This window comes from Labrus bergylta, chromosome 13 (genome assembly GCF_963930695.1).
Source record: "Labrus bergylta chromosome 13, fLabBer1.1, whole genome shotgun sequence".
NCBI classification, from domain to species: domain Eukaryota; kingdom Metazoa; phylum Chordata; class Actinopteri; order Labriformes; family Labridae; genus Labrus; species Labrus bergylta.
In genome coordinates, this window is record NC_089207.1 from 5,509,992 (window position 1) to 5,527,667 (window position 17,676).

At 41.2% G+C, this 17,676-nt stretch overlaps 1 protein-coding gene across 1 annotated transcript; it reads right to left on the minus strand.

Annotated features, from left to right (window-relative positions):
- Positions 1-4,613: 4,613 nt before the first annotated feature.
- On the minus strand, positions 4,614-17,193 carry tmtc4 (transmembrane O-mannosyltransferase targeting cadherins 4). Its single transcript, XM_020633960.3, has 19 exons — positions 16,997-17,193; positions 16,833-16,873; positions 16,518-16,715; positions 15,311-15,426; positions 13,629-13,845; positions 12,209-12,296; positions 11,906-12,006; positions 10,926-11,018; positions 10,570-10,731; positions 10,146-10,348; positions 9,687-9,861; positions 8,733-8,864; positions 8,557-8,636; positions 8,350-8,457; positions 8,055-8,196; positions 7,767-7,881; positions 5,294-5,406; positions 5,079-5,148; positions 4,614-4,883 (listed from the first exon to the last, which is right to left on the minus strand). The coding sequence occupies exons 3-19, from the start codon at positions 16,677-16,679 to the stop codon at positions 4,735-4,737; spliced, it is 2,226 nt and encodes a 741-aa protein (XP_020489616.2). The 5' UTR covers positions 16,680-16,715; positions 16,833-16,873; positions 16,997-17,193; the 3' UTR covers positions 4,614-4,734.
- Positions 17,194-17,676: the final 483 nt, after the last annotated feature.

Below are 17,676 nucleotides of genomic sequence, written 5' to 3' on the forward strand. Positions count from 1 at the left end.
AGGCTAGTTTCCAATGATCTTTGTTGTTTGGGCATCCAAGAAAATTAAAAAAACTATACTACAAAAGAGTTTTTGTAAATAAGACCAAAACATTTAAAAGGCAAAATTAAAAGAAAAAGAAATAAAGCTCCTATGGGGAGTTTTAAGTTGGTTATGAAACAGATTGAACTTGACACTGATGCTTCTATAAGAGCTGCAAAAAGCAAAGGAGACCTTCAGAGACGAGGTTGGCTCTTTCTTCATAATCATTTTGTGTGTCTGGAAATGGGTAGGTGTCAGAGTGATCTCCAGCACACTGCAGAAACAGCCTTTTGTGGTTTTTTTTACAATCTACACTGCAAATATTCTCTTGACTGAAACGTTTGACTGTTAAAAGGAAGCAGGTAAGATTTTTTTTGTTAACTTGGCACATGTACAGTATTTGTACCTACGGTTTTTACCTCACCCGTTTATCGTTTTTGCTGAACTTTTGAATATAATCGTCTAGTTTGTGTAAATGGTGTATGCGTTCTGTAGAAATTGTGTATTTCTTATATACACACACTTTTATATTATTTTATGAAATGTTTGAATTGCTTTTTGTGCCTCTGTAAAGCACTTTGAATATAAATAAACTGGCCTTTTACTTACAGAACAAAATCAGCAGAGACCGCCTTGTCTATGGGGGCCCAAAATGGACACAAAACAAATGGTCCTCAAAGGAGCTTTACTGTAAAGAGAGCAAATACACTGTATTCAACTTCCTTTATTTTGAAGGAAGTGGTGAGCTTTAATCAAACACCTTCTTAAAAAAAACTAATACTGTTTTCTAGAAACTCCTCAGACTCACTTAACATCTTTTTTTAAATTACATTTGTCTCTCCTAAAATCCCTCTTCTTAAACAGCCCTTAAAGTTACATATTCTTTATGTCACTGTTTCAGTTCTATTGATCTGAGAGCTGGATTGAGAGCAGCTTTACATTTTAAACACCGAGAACAGTACAAGTTGACATTTCTGATGTGTTAGGTCGTTTTAAAGATGGGTGATTATGGTTATCGGTCTTCATATTGTTAGTTGTCAGTCGGCCATTTGTAAAGAATTAACTGAGTTAGGTAATATTATGGAACTGCCTCACTCATTGTGCCACTGAATTACAAAGATGTGATGCTTTGAGGAAAAAAAGAATACACATTTAAAGCTTGTGTTAGCTGCAGAATCCATTTCCAAAAAATGTCCAGTTTCTCCAAACCATACTGCCTGTTCTTGCAACCCCAGTGGCTCAAATTGTATTGTGACCATCACGCGTATTCCCACCGCTGCCTCATTTGATGTCTTGGGACGTTTCATTTTTGCAGTTTTGATAAGCCCTGCGTTTCTTTATTTTGTTGGCGCACTGGCTTGTTGCTGCTTATCAAATGCAAAATAGCACACCTGCTGTTCCAAACCGCCCTCAGTGGGTTCAAATTAGTGCTCCCCTGCCTCTCGTTCCTCTGTTGAATATACCGCAGCAACAAAAGAAACGACAATGTTTTTTTTCCCTCTTTCTTTTCATAACGAGTTTGTTGAATTTAGCATTTCAGATTCGTGAGTGGTTTTGACTGGGAACAATCAGACATGATTCTCCTGAAGTCCATTGATTACAATGATCAAAAGTCATCAGTGTGATTAATAGAACACAATAAAGAACCCCTCCGGAGATGTGATTTCATTAGAGCATTGTGATGGAGCATCCAAGCAGGTAAAAGGTGCACAGTGAAAACCACAAGGAGCACAAGGAGAGGACTTCATAAGGCAGAAGTATCCCATCTTTTATTAATGTCACTCCGTAGGACAGCAGGTTTTTGTCAGTCAGAATGGATAATGAAGATGTTGGCGGGGCCGGTGAATCCATCCCTTTAATACTCACATATTTTATGATAATGAAAGGTATTCAAAGAATGATTATGATAAAAGTGCGCTCCCCCACTGGTGTGCCAGCACAGCTGTGCTGCAGCTCGACAGTCAGCTGCAGGCACCCAATGAAATGATCACACGGAAAGTAAAGAAAAGAAAACCATGAGTACATAAAGCGAATGGCTGATGGTTTTGTAGCCGGCCGAAACGTCGGCTGCACGGCGTGTAACGCTGCATGACGGAAAATAATGTGAGGGGGAAAAGCTTCGAGTCTTGAATGTCACTTTTCAAACCTTTTTTGATCTTATTCTGTCTGCATTCGCTCCATAGCATGAAGCCCTTTCACCATTGTGACCTTTACATGAGGCTTGTTGAAACAGGTTTCATCTTAAACCCTCTGTGTGTGTATGCACTATTTGTTGTGCTTTCAGACTTACTCTAAACATCAAAGCAGCAAAAATAAAAAACACATTTCAGCCAGACGGAAGTTTCATCATGTGGTATTAGTCGCATGTTGAGGAGGTCATATAGCAGGATTGTGATGGTCGTGTGTTGCTGCAGAGACCCCCCGATGTGCATATCAGTAACATCGTCCGAGCATCAAAGCTGAAACTGGTGTATTGTACTGTAAGTGTAAACAAACTAAACAGGCCTTAAACCAAAGCCATACCAGCCCGCCACAGCTTCAAAAGTTCCCCGCGAGCCGTAGGAAGCAGGTGAAAAAATAGAAGTGTGTTGAGCTCTGACCCCGGGTGCACACTTGTTGACTGATGTTTCAAACTGGGGTCGCCTTTTCCCCTTAGCATAGAGGCAATCAGTGTGTGTTTGTGTGTGTGTGTGTGTGTGTGTGTGAATAGTCCCCAGGGGGATCATCCCCGTCTCTCTTTGAAGGTTTCCGTGCTACAGAGCTGTTTTCATACAGCACCGGCCATCGGTTTCCTGTCTCAGCTGACCCCGCGTCTCCTCGTGGACACTTCAGAAAAACGTACCGACACAAACACCTTTCTCCCATTAACTACAGAGGCTGCAGGAGGAGCAGAGGGGAGTGGACATCCCACTCAGGAACCAAAATATATATATATTTTATGTTTGAATTAGAAGTTGATAAAGTTTGCTGAAATAAGTTTCTGTTGACACTTTAATCTTTTCTAGCACACATTTTGGAACAAAGACTCAGAGGAGATATTAATGAAAGACAAAGGGAATGTTGGAATATAATACCAGATATAAGAGTCAATGGAAATCTGCATTTTAATATAAGACAATGTAGGAAAAACTCAAAAAACATGATGGTAATATTTTGCGGTAAGGGCTCCAAAACTGTGGATTTTTACTTGAATTTGACTTCTTAAAACTCCTTTAAACAAATTGTTTGACAATTGTAGTTCTTTGAAATGAATTTTACATCTTAAAATGTTTGTCTTTGTCTTTTTTTTACATTTGTTTTATCATTGCCTTCCATGTACTGTAAAGTATTTTGTAAGCTGATTTTGAAAAGTGCTCTATAAATACAGGTTGTGATGTCATCATTATGTTAAGAGGAGTTGGTAAAAATGTGAAATGACAGATTCATTCATTCCTACAGCTTTCGACTGAAGTAAGATGTAAAACATTTATTTTGAAAAGGAGCTTTTCTATCTGTAGTTTGGGCTGAAGGCTCATTTTAATGCCTCAGTTTGTATTTTTCATGATGTTTTACATTCTACTGAGTGGTATGACCATGGGCGAATTAGATTGCTTTAGAAACTTATTTAAAACATTTGTACTCTTTCACTTGTGTGTGAATATGGAAAAGACTAGAAAAAAACTAAAGAAAGTTCATTTGAACACGTGTGGGTGAAAGTAATGAAGGTAGTCATTTTAGGGGGTTAGCCTTTGATGTCTCGTTAGTATATCCTTTACTGTGTTCCCTTTGTTATCTGTGTTAGTCGTTCAGATGTACTAACTAACTAAACTATGTGTTTGAAGTGTCAGTCTGTGAAAGACAGGTGCTGGGGAGCAGTATTTGAGTTGTAGATGATGTATGTTTATTTGACTCCCAAGTTTATTTCAGTAGAAGAGATGATTTACTGAGGTTAAGCTTGTGTTTTTGATTTGTCTGACTTAAAGGTGATGAGTTGTTTTTTTCTTGTCTTGGTTGTTCTTGTCTTAGCTTGGAGTTTGTGTGTTTTATTTTGTCGTTATTGAGATTTTTTTAAAGTGTAAAATAATCATATTGACAGAAGAGAATAAAATAATCTACCAGCCTATCAGGGCTCTGCAGTAACCAGCCGATGCCTCTCGTCGACTAGTCCCGCTTGAATAAAGATTAAAAAAATCTGCAGCCATGTTCAGACTTCGCTTTATCCGCTTTCACAGAACATTTTGGATCTCTTGAAAAATAGCCAAATACATCAAATCTATTTTATAACAGATTCTCTGGGTGCACACATGTGTGCTGCTGCGTCCAGCTGACACAACACAGGGTCAGAGATGAAAAGAGGATGGGGTTCACCGTGGATCAGTTCCACATGGCCCTCGAATGGGGCAACAAAACAGCACAGAGCCGACGAGCATGTAACCAGGACACCTGCATCCAACATTAAGACACATCTCACACCCAGGAAATCTAATTAGACACATGAAAGAGTCGGTAATAAAAGTCAAATCTACAAAACCACAACATGAGAATGTGCAACACGCTGCTTCTCCCTTTTGAGAAGCACAGCCCCAGAGAGAAAAAGAAACCAAACTCTGATACACAGATCATGGTCTTTATTTCCAAATGGTACAAAGCTAGAATTAGTGAGATAAAAATGATACCAAAAAGAAACAATGGAATAATGTGTTGTATGCCAGGCAGGGGTCCCGGCCGGCTCCCTCAGGGTGTGAGGCGTTTAAGCTGGTCCAGTTTGCGTCGCAGCATGTTGTAGTTCTCTCTGGTCCCGGGAGCCTCGGGGTCCAAGTTTAGAGACAGCTCATAGTGTTTCTTTGCCAGCTCCAGCTTTCCCCAGCGGTGATACAGCACAGCTGAGGAAAAGACGGGAAAAAAAAACGATGTTCAAGCTGAGAAGCAGCAGCGACTTTAATTGTTTCCATTTAGTGTTTGCAATATAGGTCGTCGAGGCTGCACATGAACGCCTCTGCTGGGCACACAGAATATATCTTTTAACTTCTGAGTGTGTTGAAGCGCTTGACAGCTCTGTAAAAGTTGCTGCTGCTTACCTAAATTGCCATGGCAACTAGCAGAGTTTGGGTTGATGCGAAGAGCTTGAAGAAAGAAACCTTCTGATTCCTTAAAAACAAAATTTAAACATCTTCAATTTGTAGAAAAATGTCACAATTCTGCCTCAGACATGAGTCTGTAAGAAATACAAATTAATATATTTATATGAAGTGTGATAAACTAGGATTGAAATGTTTGTACCACAGTCACTGACCTTGTATTTTTGTTGTTTCCCCAGGACGTTAGCGAGTGAAAACATGATAGTGTGGTCATTGGGGAGGAGCTTCAGAGCCTCGCGGCCAATCAGCTCAGCTTGACCCAAGTTACCTTGAAGAGAGAAACAAAATGGAAAAGACAAACAACAACAACTAATTACTTTTAAAGGCCCATCTGGGGACAGGAATTGCAAAGTAGCTTCGGCTAAAAGTGTGTGGCAACGGTTTACTTGCTTCATACCGTACCCGACAAAGCAGCGGGAAGCAATTCGGGGGGGATAAGTGTCTTGCCCAAGGACACATCGCACATGTTGCTGCATGAGCTGGGGTTCGAACCCCTGACCGTCCGGTTGATAGATGCACGACCACAGCCACCCGAGATGGCGCGACAGATAATCACTGATACATCATTTGACTATAAAAACCATTTACCTTACAGTTTAAACTATCTACCTCTTATAAATGAACCCATCTGTTACACATTTCATTATCATGCTTATCTGAGAGTCTTTGCACTCCTCTCCCCTGCACTGTTGTCTTATGAAGGCCTGAACATACTGAGTGAATATTTAATGTTACATGTTTTTACATAGAGAGCTAAGTTAACCAGCTTGTTGTGCACACATACAGTATCGACCAACGAAGCGGATTCTGACTCTTATTCTGATTTTAGCTACATACTCACCACACCTGCAGCTTGACAGATAAATGCTGTATTTTAAGAAGCCAAAATATGCTCCTCAAACTGTCACACCAGTTAAAAAAAAAACAAACACATTTCTAGAGACACACCGGTAATAAGAGCTGGCAATGGGAGAATCTGAATTTTGTCAGCAGTGTCTAGAACAGAGTTTTTTCCTCTCCACACATGGAGGAGCGGTTTAGTCTCCTAATTAAGGTTGAACACAAGGCCCACTGGGTTATTGATCTCTGTCACGGAGCCTGTCTGATGTCTGGCCAGAAATGGGGAACAGACAGTCAGAGAGACAGACAATGACATATCATGTCCTGAGTCATGGCCGCTGCCCTTCAGACGTAGCTTTCTAACATGTGACTACATTGACTGTGTGGTAGATCAGCCTCAGTCTACACAGGTTCGGCCTTCTGTTTGCATAATAACCAAAACCAAAGAGAGGGGCTGATCGCCAAAGAGAAAAGAAAATTCCAGATTCTTTGCTTTTTTTTTTTTTTGGTTGAAAGAGACACCTATTGTTCTTCTTTCCCTCTTTTTTGTTGTTTTCTGGGGAGCTGGGGAGAGACGGGTAGAATTATTTATGTCAGATTTGGGGAACAAATGTGGAGGGAGGGGGGGGGGGGGGGGGGGGGGGAGGAGGACTCTAAGCGAGCGCTGTTCTGGCTGTGCTTGCCCATGTTTGATCAGGAACATACTGGGCCCTGATTGGACAGTTCCAGTGCCCTCCTGGGAGACTCCGCCCCCGCGGGAGCAGCTTCTGACAAAACGGCTCGAGCGTTTGGAAATCAGAGCATTCTCCACACGGCAGGGAAGAGTGCCTTCAAAAACTCACAACACAAAGCTTTAATACATAAATTTCAAGCATTACTGATTCCTGCTCTTCCGGTCTAATCTTGTTGGCCATTTAGATTTCCTGCATTTCCAAAATAACAAACGCCGGCTTTACTTGGCTGTTAAAGCTGGAACGTGATGAAGACTAAAGAGAGACGTCTGAACCAAAATGTTCAAATGCTTGGACACATCATCATCATTATAAGTACTAAAAAATATCAAGTTTTCCATGGCATTACATGAAACATAAATTCTGTTGTAAATGAGTGTTTTTTGTGGTTTATTTTTCAAAAATGTGTCATTAATGTCCACCAGGGAGCAGATTTGCTTTAGCTCAACAAAACAATTTAAAAAAAACATAAAAACCAACAACAAGCAGGAGACAACAAACATGTTCCCAAGGTTAAATAATACCCTTAACGGATGTTAGTTCAATGTCTATGTCGCTTGTTAATGCACCATTTCAGGCTAAATTTACAGCGCTGTGTCAGGTGTCTGACCAGAAACTATCTCCTGTCCATGCTGAAGCGCAGAAAATCGACTCAACTCTCAAGCTGCTAAAATGTTACTATGCTAGTGAGTCTACTCCGATTTGTTGTTCATTCTGTGCCAGTTTTGACATAATGTTGATAAAGTGATGACAAACATGATCGCAAGTCTGTTTTATTTTGAAACTGACCAGGCACTCTGTGCGTTCGCTTGTCTGACTTCCTGTCAGGGTTGTTATATTCTGTCCAGCTTGACGCGTCCCTGCAGCGTACTCAGTCGAAAAATAGACTCGCAGTGTATTTGAAATGGAGCGTATTGGCGCTCGCTGTAGAAACAAAATTATTGACTAGAGTGGCAGGGAACTACGGCGTAGTGCGCGGCGCGTTTGAATGGAAGATGATGTAAATAAAGTTGCGATTGATTTGAGTGTTTCTCATTGTGAATGCCGTTTTACACACCAGTATTGTCCAGCAGGATGACCATGTTGTTCCAGGCCAGACTGTGGTCCGGTTTTAGCACCGTTGCATTCCTCCATGCATTCAGGGCATCCACATGTCTGTTCTGATCAGCATACTGTCGAAAAACAAGAGAGAAGAAGTGATGGAACGTCTTCTGTGAGGAGTTTTGTTGAAATCTTTTGGAAACAAACAAAACTCCAAATCCAAAACTGATTTTTCTTTCTTTAAAACAACTTCTTATTTCTTCCTAAAAGCTGAAAAGCAGTGTTTTTCACACTCGGGTCTCACCAGGCGTCCGAGGTTATAGTAGCAGTCAGGGTATTTTTTCCGGAAGCGGATGGCGTTCCAGTAGCTCAGCTCTGCATCCTCAAACTTCTGCAGGCTGTTCTGAACTATTCCCAGGTTCATCCAAGCTGCAGCGAAGTCAGGCCTGCAAACATATTCACAAAAAGAGAAAAAAGAAAAAGAAAAAAAGCAATCAGTAGGGAGCTTTTCCAGGAAATTTGGTTTTGGAATTAGCTAATGACATGGTCGTTGATGTGTAGTGGAAGGTGCAGTGGTAATTATGTGCTGGGTGACGTACTGAATGGAAACAGCTTTAGACAACAGCTGCTCCGCCTCGATCAGTTCGTTCCTCTCCTTCAGGATATTCCCCAGGTTGTTCATGGCATGGACGTAGCTCGGATGGAGCCTGGAAGCCACAAAAAAAAAAAAAAAACTGCAGTGAACACGACTCAGCCCCTCTCTCACATATATGTCTTTAAATCAACAAGCATGACTGGATGCATACCTGACTGCCTCCCTGTAATATTGAATGGCAGTGGTCGTGTTCCCTCGGTCTGCCAGGTTTTTACCGACATTATAATGGACCTGAGGAATCAAACACATAAGGCATCAGAGATTTATATGAGCTAAAGTCTGCATTTTACAGACACAGAACGAACAGCTAGAACAATAAGTATTTACCTTGGCATTGAGCGGACAGACGGAGAGGGCGCTGGTGAAGAGGCTTCGCTCTGAGCGCCACTGGTGACTGCGGAGAGCACAGCGAGCTACATAGACAGACAACAGCACGACAACAGACACACACAGCAGCTTCTGGAGAAGGGGAAAAGAGAAAATGGTGGTTTCAAACAACCAGGTTTGTAGTCCCCTATGAAAACGTTGAAGCCTTGTGTCCCTAAAATCATTTATAAAACTAGTTCAGGTCGTTTTTTTTTATTTTGCACTAGGACCAAAGTACAGAAAATGTTTCAAAGTTAAAAGACAGAGCTTCTCTATTTTGGCAAAACATTATAATCCACATGATTTTAAATGATGCTGAGAGCAGGAATATTAAAAACAATTACCGGTAGTGAAAAAAAAGTGAAGCGAAGTAACAATTTTAAATATGTAAAAAGTTTTTAGCAGAGAGAACTCCCATGATTCCCCTCCGGCCTCAATGTCGTCTTTTCTAATTGTTTTGTTTGAGAGCCACCTGTGCCTTTATTTAAGATAGTTTTCTTTATATTTTAGTTAGCATGACTTTAATAACTTGCCCATAAGTTGGTCGATTATGTTTTTAGAACCTTAACGTTTAAGAAAATGTCCTCTGTGACTCACAGGTAATATCCTACAAATGTACAGTATCTACAGTATGTAACATGTGAACAGCGTCTGCTCGTTTCATCCACTTATAGGTGAGTCACTGGAGATTTCTCATGTCAGTCCCTGCCCTGCATCACTGACTTTATACATCATCAAAGCTGCAGGAAGAGGCGGTTAAATAAAAGAGTTTTAAAAACAGGACAAAGTGACTCTCAAGGCTTAAGGCAAAGTTCACAGGGTTAAATCTTTGCTGGAAACTAAAGGTCCAGCAGGGTGTAGTGTCCTTTATTTTGTGTGTGTGTGTGATCTTTTCGGTGTGTTCCAGAGCCTTACCTTGTGTTTGGACCAGCGGCAGCAGCAGTGTCCCAGGGAGTAGGCCAGCAGTAAGCAGTAGCCAGCCGATGAAAGGTAGAGCACTCTCTCAGCAATGACGAAGCCCACCCTGAAAAAAAGGTTACAGGCTGGCAGAAAGGGGACCACGAGCAGCACCAGGCCCAAGGTCAGTGTCCTGGCAGGGAGAGAGAGAGGGCACAGACAAGGCTAGAGGATTATATATGAACATGACACTCGGATGCTTTATGGAGAGGAAATTTAGCCTGAACAAACTTCTCCAAAACACGGGAAACTTTGAGAACCAACAGAGACTTTTTAAACTCAATTTCGATGTTTCTGTGGTCACACTGCAGTGGTTGAAGCAATATTTTCATAATCAGGTCTAAGGCCTAGAGAGGAACAACATGTACTCCATCTCATCTACAGTGAGTGTAATAAGAGCTGGTTGTGCTTTCTTACCTCCTTCTCTGGTTGTCCTGCGAGCATAAGGCTTGACTTATCAAGCCTATCAGGACGCACCAGAGCAGCAGCAGCCACACCATCCTCCAATCAGTGGCTGACTTAATGAGAGGCACACAGCCCATGGACCAATCAAAACACAGCCACCAGGGACACAGCAGCAGCCAGGCATTCAGAGAGTAGTAGTAATTATAGTTCACAATCTGACAATCAAAGGGAGAACGGGGGGGTTGAAGAATAAGAGAGGGTAGGGGGGGGGAGAGAAGGAAAGATAAGAATAAAGTCAATCAGTGTTTTTAGAAATTTCTAAGGTTTATCAGGGGAAATCCTATTTTTTTTATTTGACTAATCAAATAAAACTGTACATTTCAGGCTGTTAATGTGTTTTATCTCACATTAAATAACACAAATAAATCATACTCACTCTAAGAAACACATTTTCTTCAAAAGACGCTGGGTTGTCCACTTCAGTGAATGCTGGTGGTCCTGTTCCCATGATCCTCCAGCGTGCATAGAGCATCGAGAGTCCTCCGAGACCCATGAGGGCCAACCGTGTTAGCAATCCTGTTCGCAATATCTCACTCACCTGTCAGGAAAAATAGAACCATGTCACTGACAAACAGAAATCCATGAGTGTAACACAGTGAACTATGAGCCCTATTTATTTTTACAGTAAGGATGTATGTGATGTGACATTAATCATACAGGAGGAGTGCATAATTTATGACAGAAAAAAAAAAGGGGGGGGCGGGGTGTGTGTGTGAATGAACTGTAACTCACATCGAGTGGATTCTTCCTAAGGAGTAGCCTCTGGCTGAGTTCGTACACATTAACATTACAGATCAGGAGGACATCAAAGGCTGCATTCACACCCTGAAGGAACATACATAGAGGACGATGTAGACATGACATTTAAAATGTATATAGGTCAGCAAGAAATAGATTGCAAGCTCCTATCAGGAGATGTTCTTTTCTTTCCAATAGCTTTGGGTATCCAAAACCTAGGCTTTAGTATCGACAGATCCAGACTACAACTGAGAGACCAGTTCAAGATAATAAAAATAAATCGTATTGTTCAGTTTTTTAAACAGCTGCATACTAGTTACCCTATATAGATAAGCATATTGTTTTATGGCCTGGTTTAGGACAGTGTAAAGACTCTGACCTCAAAGGTAGAGATGTTCAGACACCATTATTTCCCTTCACAATACCAGGACTCATGTCACTAGCGTACACATTGCTTGTTCCAGGCAAGAACTTAGGGGGAAGTTGTTCGGCCAATGATTAATATTGGAGATAGTGACAGACACGTAAGTACAAAGTAATGACAAAGGCCAAATGATAGCAGAACTACATTACGGCCCTGCTGATGAACAGTAATGTGTTAACAGCTTTACGTATTGATGGAGATCAGGTACCCCTCCAGAACTAGTGCAGTTGACACTGATTGCATTTTTCTTTTTTGCTGTTTTGAAGCCATTTCCAAACTAGTATCTGTAAAGGAAAAACTCTATCATACCTATGAAAAACATGTCAGTTATCCATAGGAGCCAGAAAAAAAAAAAGAAGGGACCACATTCATTGGTGTGCCTTCACTGTGTTAACATGTGATCACCGATTAAGTCTCAAACATCTCTCCACATTCTCTATTCTGAAACATCACTGATCATTTCCCCCCTTAAACCATTGTTCTTCCTGGGTCAAATGAAATCATCATCTCACTACTACAAAAGCTTTTAAAAACAAGAAAGACTTTGTACCAAGACTGTGATGCCTTGTTCTTTGCAGAGCATCGCTGCAGCACACAGCAAGAGGCTGACCACAACCCACTGCACAGAAAACCTGTCATCTCTGTCGCTCCCTGGGAAAACAAAGACAAGGCCGACGCTGGTTATTGACAGTCGAAGAAAAAAAAAAAAAGTTGCTGTTCAAACAGATGATTTCATAAAACAAGCAGGTCCACGATGTTTGATGCCCGGCTCTGTGTTTATCAGCACATATGGACAGATCTTTGTACAGCACAGTGTTGCAGTAAAGAGTAATAGTTGGGTTTAGGTGCCTACCTCTCTTGAAGGCTTTGCAGTAGGTGAGGAAAGAGAGCTGGAAGAACAGAGCGCACAAAAGATCCGCACGGCCCACAATACCAGCCACCTTATTAAAGGGAAAAGGAGAATGAAAAAAATAAGACGAGATGAAAACGTATACTTTAAGAACAAGTATTAATATATGCATCCTTTGATCAATTATTTCATTTGTTTATATCATATTCTGTTTTGCATCCAGCAACAAATGGAGGCTTATTAACAGAGGGAGAAAGAAGCTCTCATTAGCAGCATGCTCTATTTGTGTGTGTGTGTGTGTGTGTGCTCTATACAGTGTGTGGGTACAGTTAGGTTGGCATCCTGGGGTTGCCTGCTTTGATACATACAGCAGGCCTAAGCCAACAGGCTGCCTGCCTCCCACCCCCCAGGTCTCACCCAGTCCTTGACCTGTATGATTAAAGAGAACGGAGATGGGGAACTGCCGCCTTCCAGCCAGGCTTTACAGCGAGAACACACATATTCTGGCAGGTCAATAAGCATCCCAACTCGGCTAATAATCGGGCCGCGCTAACACACGGACCTTGGCTCTGCGCTCCCAGCTGTGGTGAGGCTTTTGTTGTTGGCATGGAACCACTGCATGTCTAGTAAAAGAACCTCCAGGCTGGTATGCCAAGATGGCATGATGGGCTGTTGTAGGAGTCCGTGTTGTTTGGAAAACTTTATTTGAAACCCCAAAAAAAATCACAGACTCGAAGATTTTACAGTTCATGAGCCAAGACCACATTTTAATCGCAAGAAGGAGAGTCACATAATTGAGCACAGCTGGTGCATCAGAAGGGGAATATATGATCTTGATATCTACAAATGAGAATTTCGCCTCATCTATGTCGTAGGGATTCCATAGTGAGTCACATCATTCTCTCAACACTACCCGAAAGGACTGATTCTCATTGGCATACTTCACACAAAATGCGTGCATGCGACCCGGTGTGTCAGCCGGGCGCAACAACACAAAGTCACAGACCCACGGGGATCCGCAGCTAATTGTCCAGATACACTCACACTGATAGATCACTTAGAAACAGCAAACAGCCTGGGAGAGAAGCAGACAGTTTGTAAAAATGGTTCTTCTTTAAAAAGGCGTTTTAATCTGTGATTTAGGGATCCGAAAGAATACACCGTTTTTTTTGTCTAAAATACATGCTTCCATGTTGCGCTCATTAAGATCTCATCTGGCAAGATTTCTGTCATTCAAACAGCTTTAAACTTTAATCAAAAAAGCCAAAACAAATGTCGGGTTTTAGTCAGGCTCGAGACGGGCCGGGCATGCGCTCAGTCGGTTTCTGCTGGATTGTTTTGGGCCTGATCCACGCTCTTATCTGTACTTGTCTTGTACGGTCTCTTCTATCTTAAATCATACAAACACTCAAACTCTACTCACACTTTCTGTGTGAACAGGGTGCGCAGCAAAGAAGAGGGCAGCGAGCAGAGACGTCTTGGGAGCGTTGTTAAGTACACAACCAGTCTCATCATAAGCCAGTCCACCAATCAGGATAGCAAACACGTCAATCATGAGGGCAGAAATGACAGCATGGAGGATGATGTTCAGCACATGGAAGCCGACAGGGTGCAGGCCTCCCGCCAAGAGGTAGCTCAGCCTGCAACACAAAAGGAGGAGGAAATACCCGATGCTAAACATATGGAAGGTTTGGGGGGGGAACAGTGATGCAGCAGAGACAGCATTGCAGGTGCAAGAATAATCGATGTCCATTCTACTCCCAATCTTTGCCTTTAAACCTTTTTTTTTGATGTAGCGTTGCTCCAACATGTACAAACTTTTGAAAGAAGAGCAATAACTCTTTGCAGAATGGCTTTGTGGGAAATCGCCCTGAAGGCAAACTTCTTACAGCTTTGTATTCTCTGCACAGACGTCACGGCCAAAGTTAAGAGAGCAAAGAGGACATTAATGTTAGAAGTTTGAAGAGAGTGTGAGCAAGCAGGAAGCTGAACAACAGTAAATCTCAAACGTTTTAGTTAGTTTGCGGGAGCATAAACTGCACTTTCACCAGCAAACAATACACTCGTTTGAATGCCATATTGCATTATGTTGCTTTAACTGAAGCCTGGAAATCCTTAAGACTGCACTGAGCTCCCACAGTAAGATTCTGAGTGAACGGAGAGGCAACCCTGGAAGTGTCACCGTGCTACATATACAGACCAGCCCAGTATTCCACATATAGACAATCATTTTTCTGTGTTTGCTTTGAGCAGCCTTGAACCTAATAGTGACCCCAAGTGTTAAGCCTTTAGAGAAATGCAGCCCTACATGTGCGAGCTGCTTCAGAGTTAGCTTTTTCTTGCCATCAACAAAGTCTGACTGAATTCTCCAACACTGTGTCGACGTGGTTTAAGAAAATCCTGCCACTCCAAAGAAAGACTGGGCAAGAGGATCTTAGAAAACCCAGAAGCTGACAGTGCATCTGGGAGAGTCCACTTTTCTAACAAGACACTGAGAAACAAAACAGACAAGAGCAATACCATAATCAGAAAAAAATAGCTTATAGGTCATAGAACATGTCAAGCAATGACCAACTAGATATTTACAAAATAGACATCAGTGTGGAGTGGAAACAACCTGTTTCCAGAGCCAGAGGAAGGATACCACATCTCAGCTGTGCACGGACAGATGTCTGTGCTCTGGTTAGGTTAAGAGTCACATCAAGCTCCAGACTGGAATCTCTTGTGATCAGTTCTTATTTTTGGTTTACATAGAAATTCTTCTGACCATTTTTGTTTATAACTTTCAAGAAGAATTGATTTAATTCGACTGCTACTTCACATTTATTTATTTCTCTATATACAGAGCTGATACCAGTACAGCTGCAGACAGCATTACGTTAATTAATTGTCGAACAAACAAGTCCCAAAATAGCAGAAGTTCAATTTTAAAGCAATAGGCTATCCAGGCCAGTTGCCCCCAAAATACAAGTGCAAAGTTAGCACAACCAATAAAACCCCAACAGCCACATCTGTGGGAAACACAGCGGCTTGAAACAAAGCAGAATCTTCCTGGAAAATAGCATTTAGCCCTCTGGTTTCAACGAGGTTAATATGTGCTCTTACCTAAATGTTAGGACAGTGAGAGGTCTGTAAGATTTGTGACTGGAGTTGCTACTCAGGTTGCTTCCCCAGAAATCATTGCTCCAGATATTGTTCAGAGGTGTGGCTGGTCTCAAGTCCTGAAACAAATCAAAAAGAGAACTGTCATCATGATAATATCTGTCTCTCCTTGCTGTAATCTGTTCTGCACATGTTAAATTTACAAATTATCCCTGCACTCATGTTCACTTCATTTGGCTGTCTACTCACCGTTATATTGTATAGTTTCTGCTTATAATATGTCTACACTCCTGCACTTTAACTTATGTCAATACTGTCCATTTACAACTCTGTTTTTGCACATTTACATTTAATCTTTCATAAAATAAGATAATCCTTTATTTTTCCCACAATGGGGAAATTTACATTGTTACAGCAGCAAAGAGCAAAGATTGCAGACAGAAAGTGAACACAGTACAATTCAAATAAAAAAAATAAATTAAAATAAAAGTTAAGAATGTACAAAAAAATAGATTTAAAAAATACAAAATAGATCAGCTATTTGACAGTTATACTATGATATATACTATCAGCTATAAGTGTAGTCTGTAATATTCAGTGTAACACAGACATGCACACAGTGCACATAAAGTGTAACATGTTATTGCACAAAGTGGATTGGTAAACATAATATAACATTATTATTGCACAATGTCAGGGTAAATTGTCCAGTTGTGTGTGTGTGTGTGTGTGTGTGTGTGTGTGTGTGTGTGTGTTTTGTGATCTACTGGGAGCAGGCTTGGTTAAACAGTCTGACTGCAGCAGGAAGGAAGGACCTGCGGTATCTCTCCATATTTAATTTACAACCATTTACGACTCTGTTTTGCACATTTACATTTAATGTTTCATATTGAATCTTCCTATTTAAGTCTAGTAATGTAAGTTAAATCCTGATTGTAGATATTCACATTCTTAGTTTTGGTATTTTTAGTACTTATTTACTTTGCATTTAATATTATATTATGTTTAAATTTGCTAACATTGTGTTTTTTTGCTCATATTGTGTGTTTGGACAACCTGCTGCTGTAACGCCACAATTTCCCAGTTTGGGATCAATAAAGTAATTCTATTCTAATCTAAAACAATTGAATGATGCCAGTGGGCCTTTACACAGGCAGATAAATAAATGAAAACAACAACAAGGTGTTTGAGTGTGAGAGGGATAAAATACCTTGTTGTTGACAATAGCTTCTGAATCATCAAAGACAAACTCCCCATCATAACTGTTGATAAAGCACAGGAGGGCCAGCAGGGCCACAGTGACCTTGGCCTGGACTGGAGCGAGCTTTGGCAGGGGGATCTGGTGGTCCCAATAAACCTCAGATAATGCCATGATGCACTGGGTCTTTGGTCATTCATCATTTGATCCCTGAGTGCAACAACAACAACAACACAGCAGCCATAAGAGATATGAATAACAGGTTGTAAACACATAAAACAGCCTTGAGGTGAAAGCATGATCTCTATAAAGTGGGTGGATTCAAACCTTATCTTTTGAAATACATGTGGAGAAGCCACCAGCCGCACCTGCACATAAACGTGGTGATAAGAAAAATGAGGGCGAAATAAGGACACTGTCAGGGACACTTGCTGGTGCAAAGTGAAGGGTTACATTGGAAGTTAGCATGTGTTGTTAGCGGGAGCTCTTACCCTGCATGCGGCTGAAACATCACTGACACACGGCTGTCGGCGTGTCGTTACAACACAACACGTAGTTCAGGTGTTTCGCAGAACATTCAGCAGGTTGTTTCATTCACACGAGAAAGACCCGGCGGAGGGGAAGACGGGAAAACTCGCAGGCTTGTAAACAAATATACACGCTCAGGCTGCAGGACTTCCGGTACATCGTCACTGTCACGTGTTCTTTGTTTGACCAATGGTTGAAGAGGTGGACAGAGACGGTCCTGAAGGGGGGGGAGGGGGTACATAATGGTTTTTATGAAAAGGTTAAGGTTGGAGTGCACACACGTAGAGCATGTTCAAAGCTAAAAAATAAAACAATAAAAAAAAAGTTTTGTGTTTCAGAGAAGTAATTATCGTAGGCTACACTTTATTAAATTCAATAAAAATACCGACTTTGACTAAATGGCATTCATACAGCTGAGGCGAAATTCTTAAGCTTGACTTCCTTTATTTCTCTAGGGAAATCTAGAGTGTATAAACATTCATTTTCAGACTGAGTTTAGCAACATGTTCCTATTGTAATTGCAGGGCAAAACCCTACGGTGGCTTGGGAAGTGCAAAGCAAAATTACAAATATGAGACAAATTGACATTTTGAAAAACCTTTCTACATTTTTTGGAAAACAAAATTACAAAACCAAAAAAAAA

Bases quoted from the DNA above. Each gene is read 5' to 3' on its own strand.
- tmtc4 (XM_020633960.3), bottom strand. From the start codon at position 16,679: ATGGCATTATCTGAGGTTTATTGGGACCACCAGATCCCCCTGCCAAAG. The intron at 12,297-13,628 runs GTGAGTAGAGTT...CCCTTTAATAAG, and splicing joins ACCCTGTTCACACAGAAAGT to GTGGCTGGTATTGTGGGCCG. The intron at 8,637-8,732 runs GTAAATACTTAT...TTGATTCCTCAG, and splicing joins TCTGTCCGCTCAATGCCAAG to GTCCATTATAATGTCGGTAA.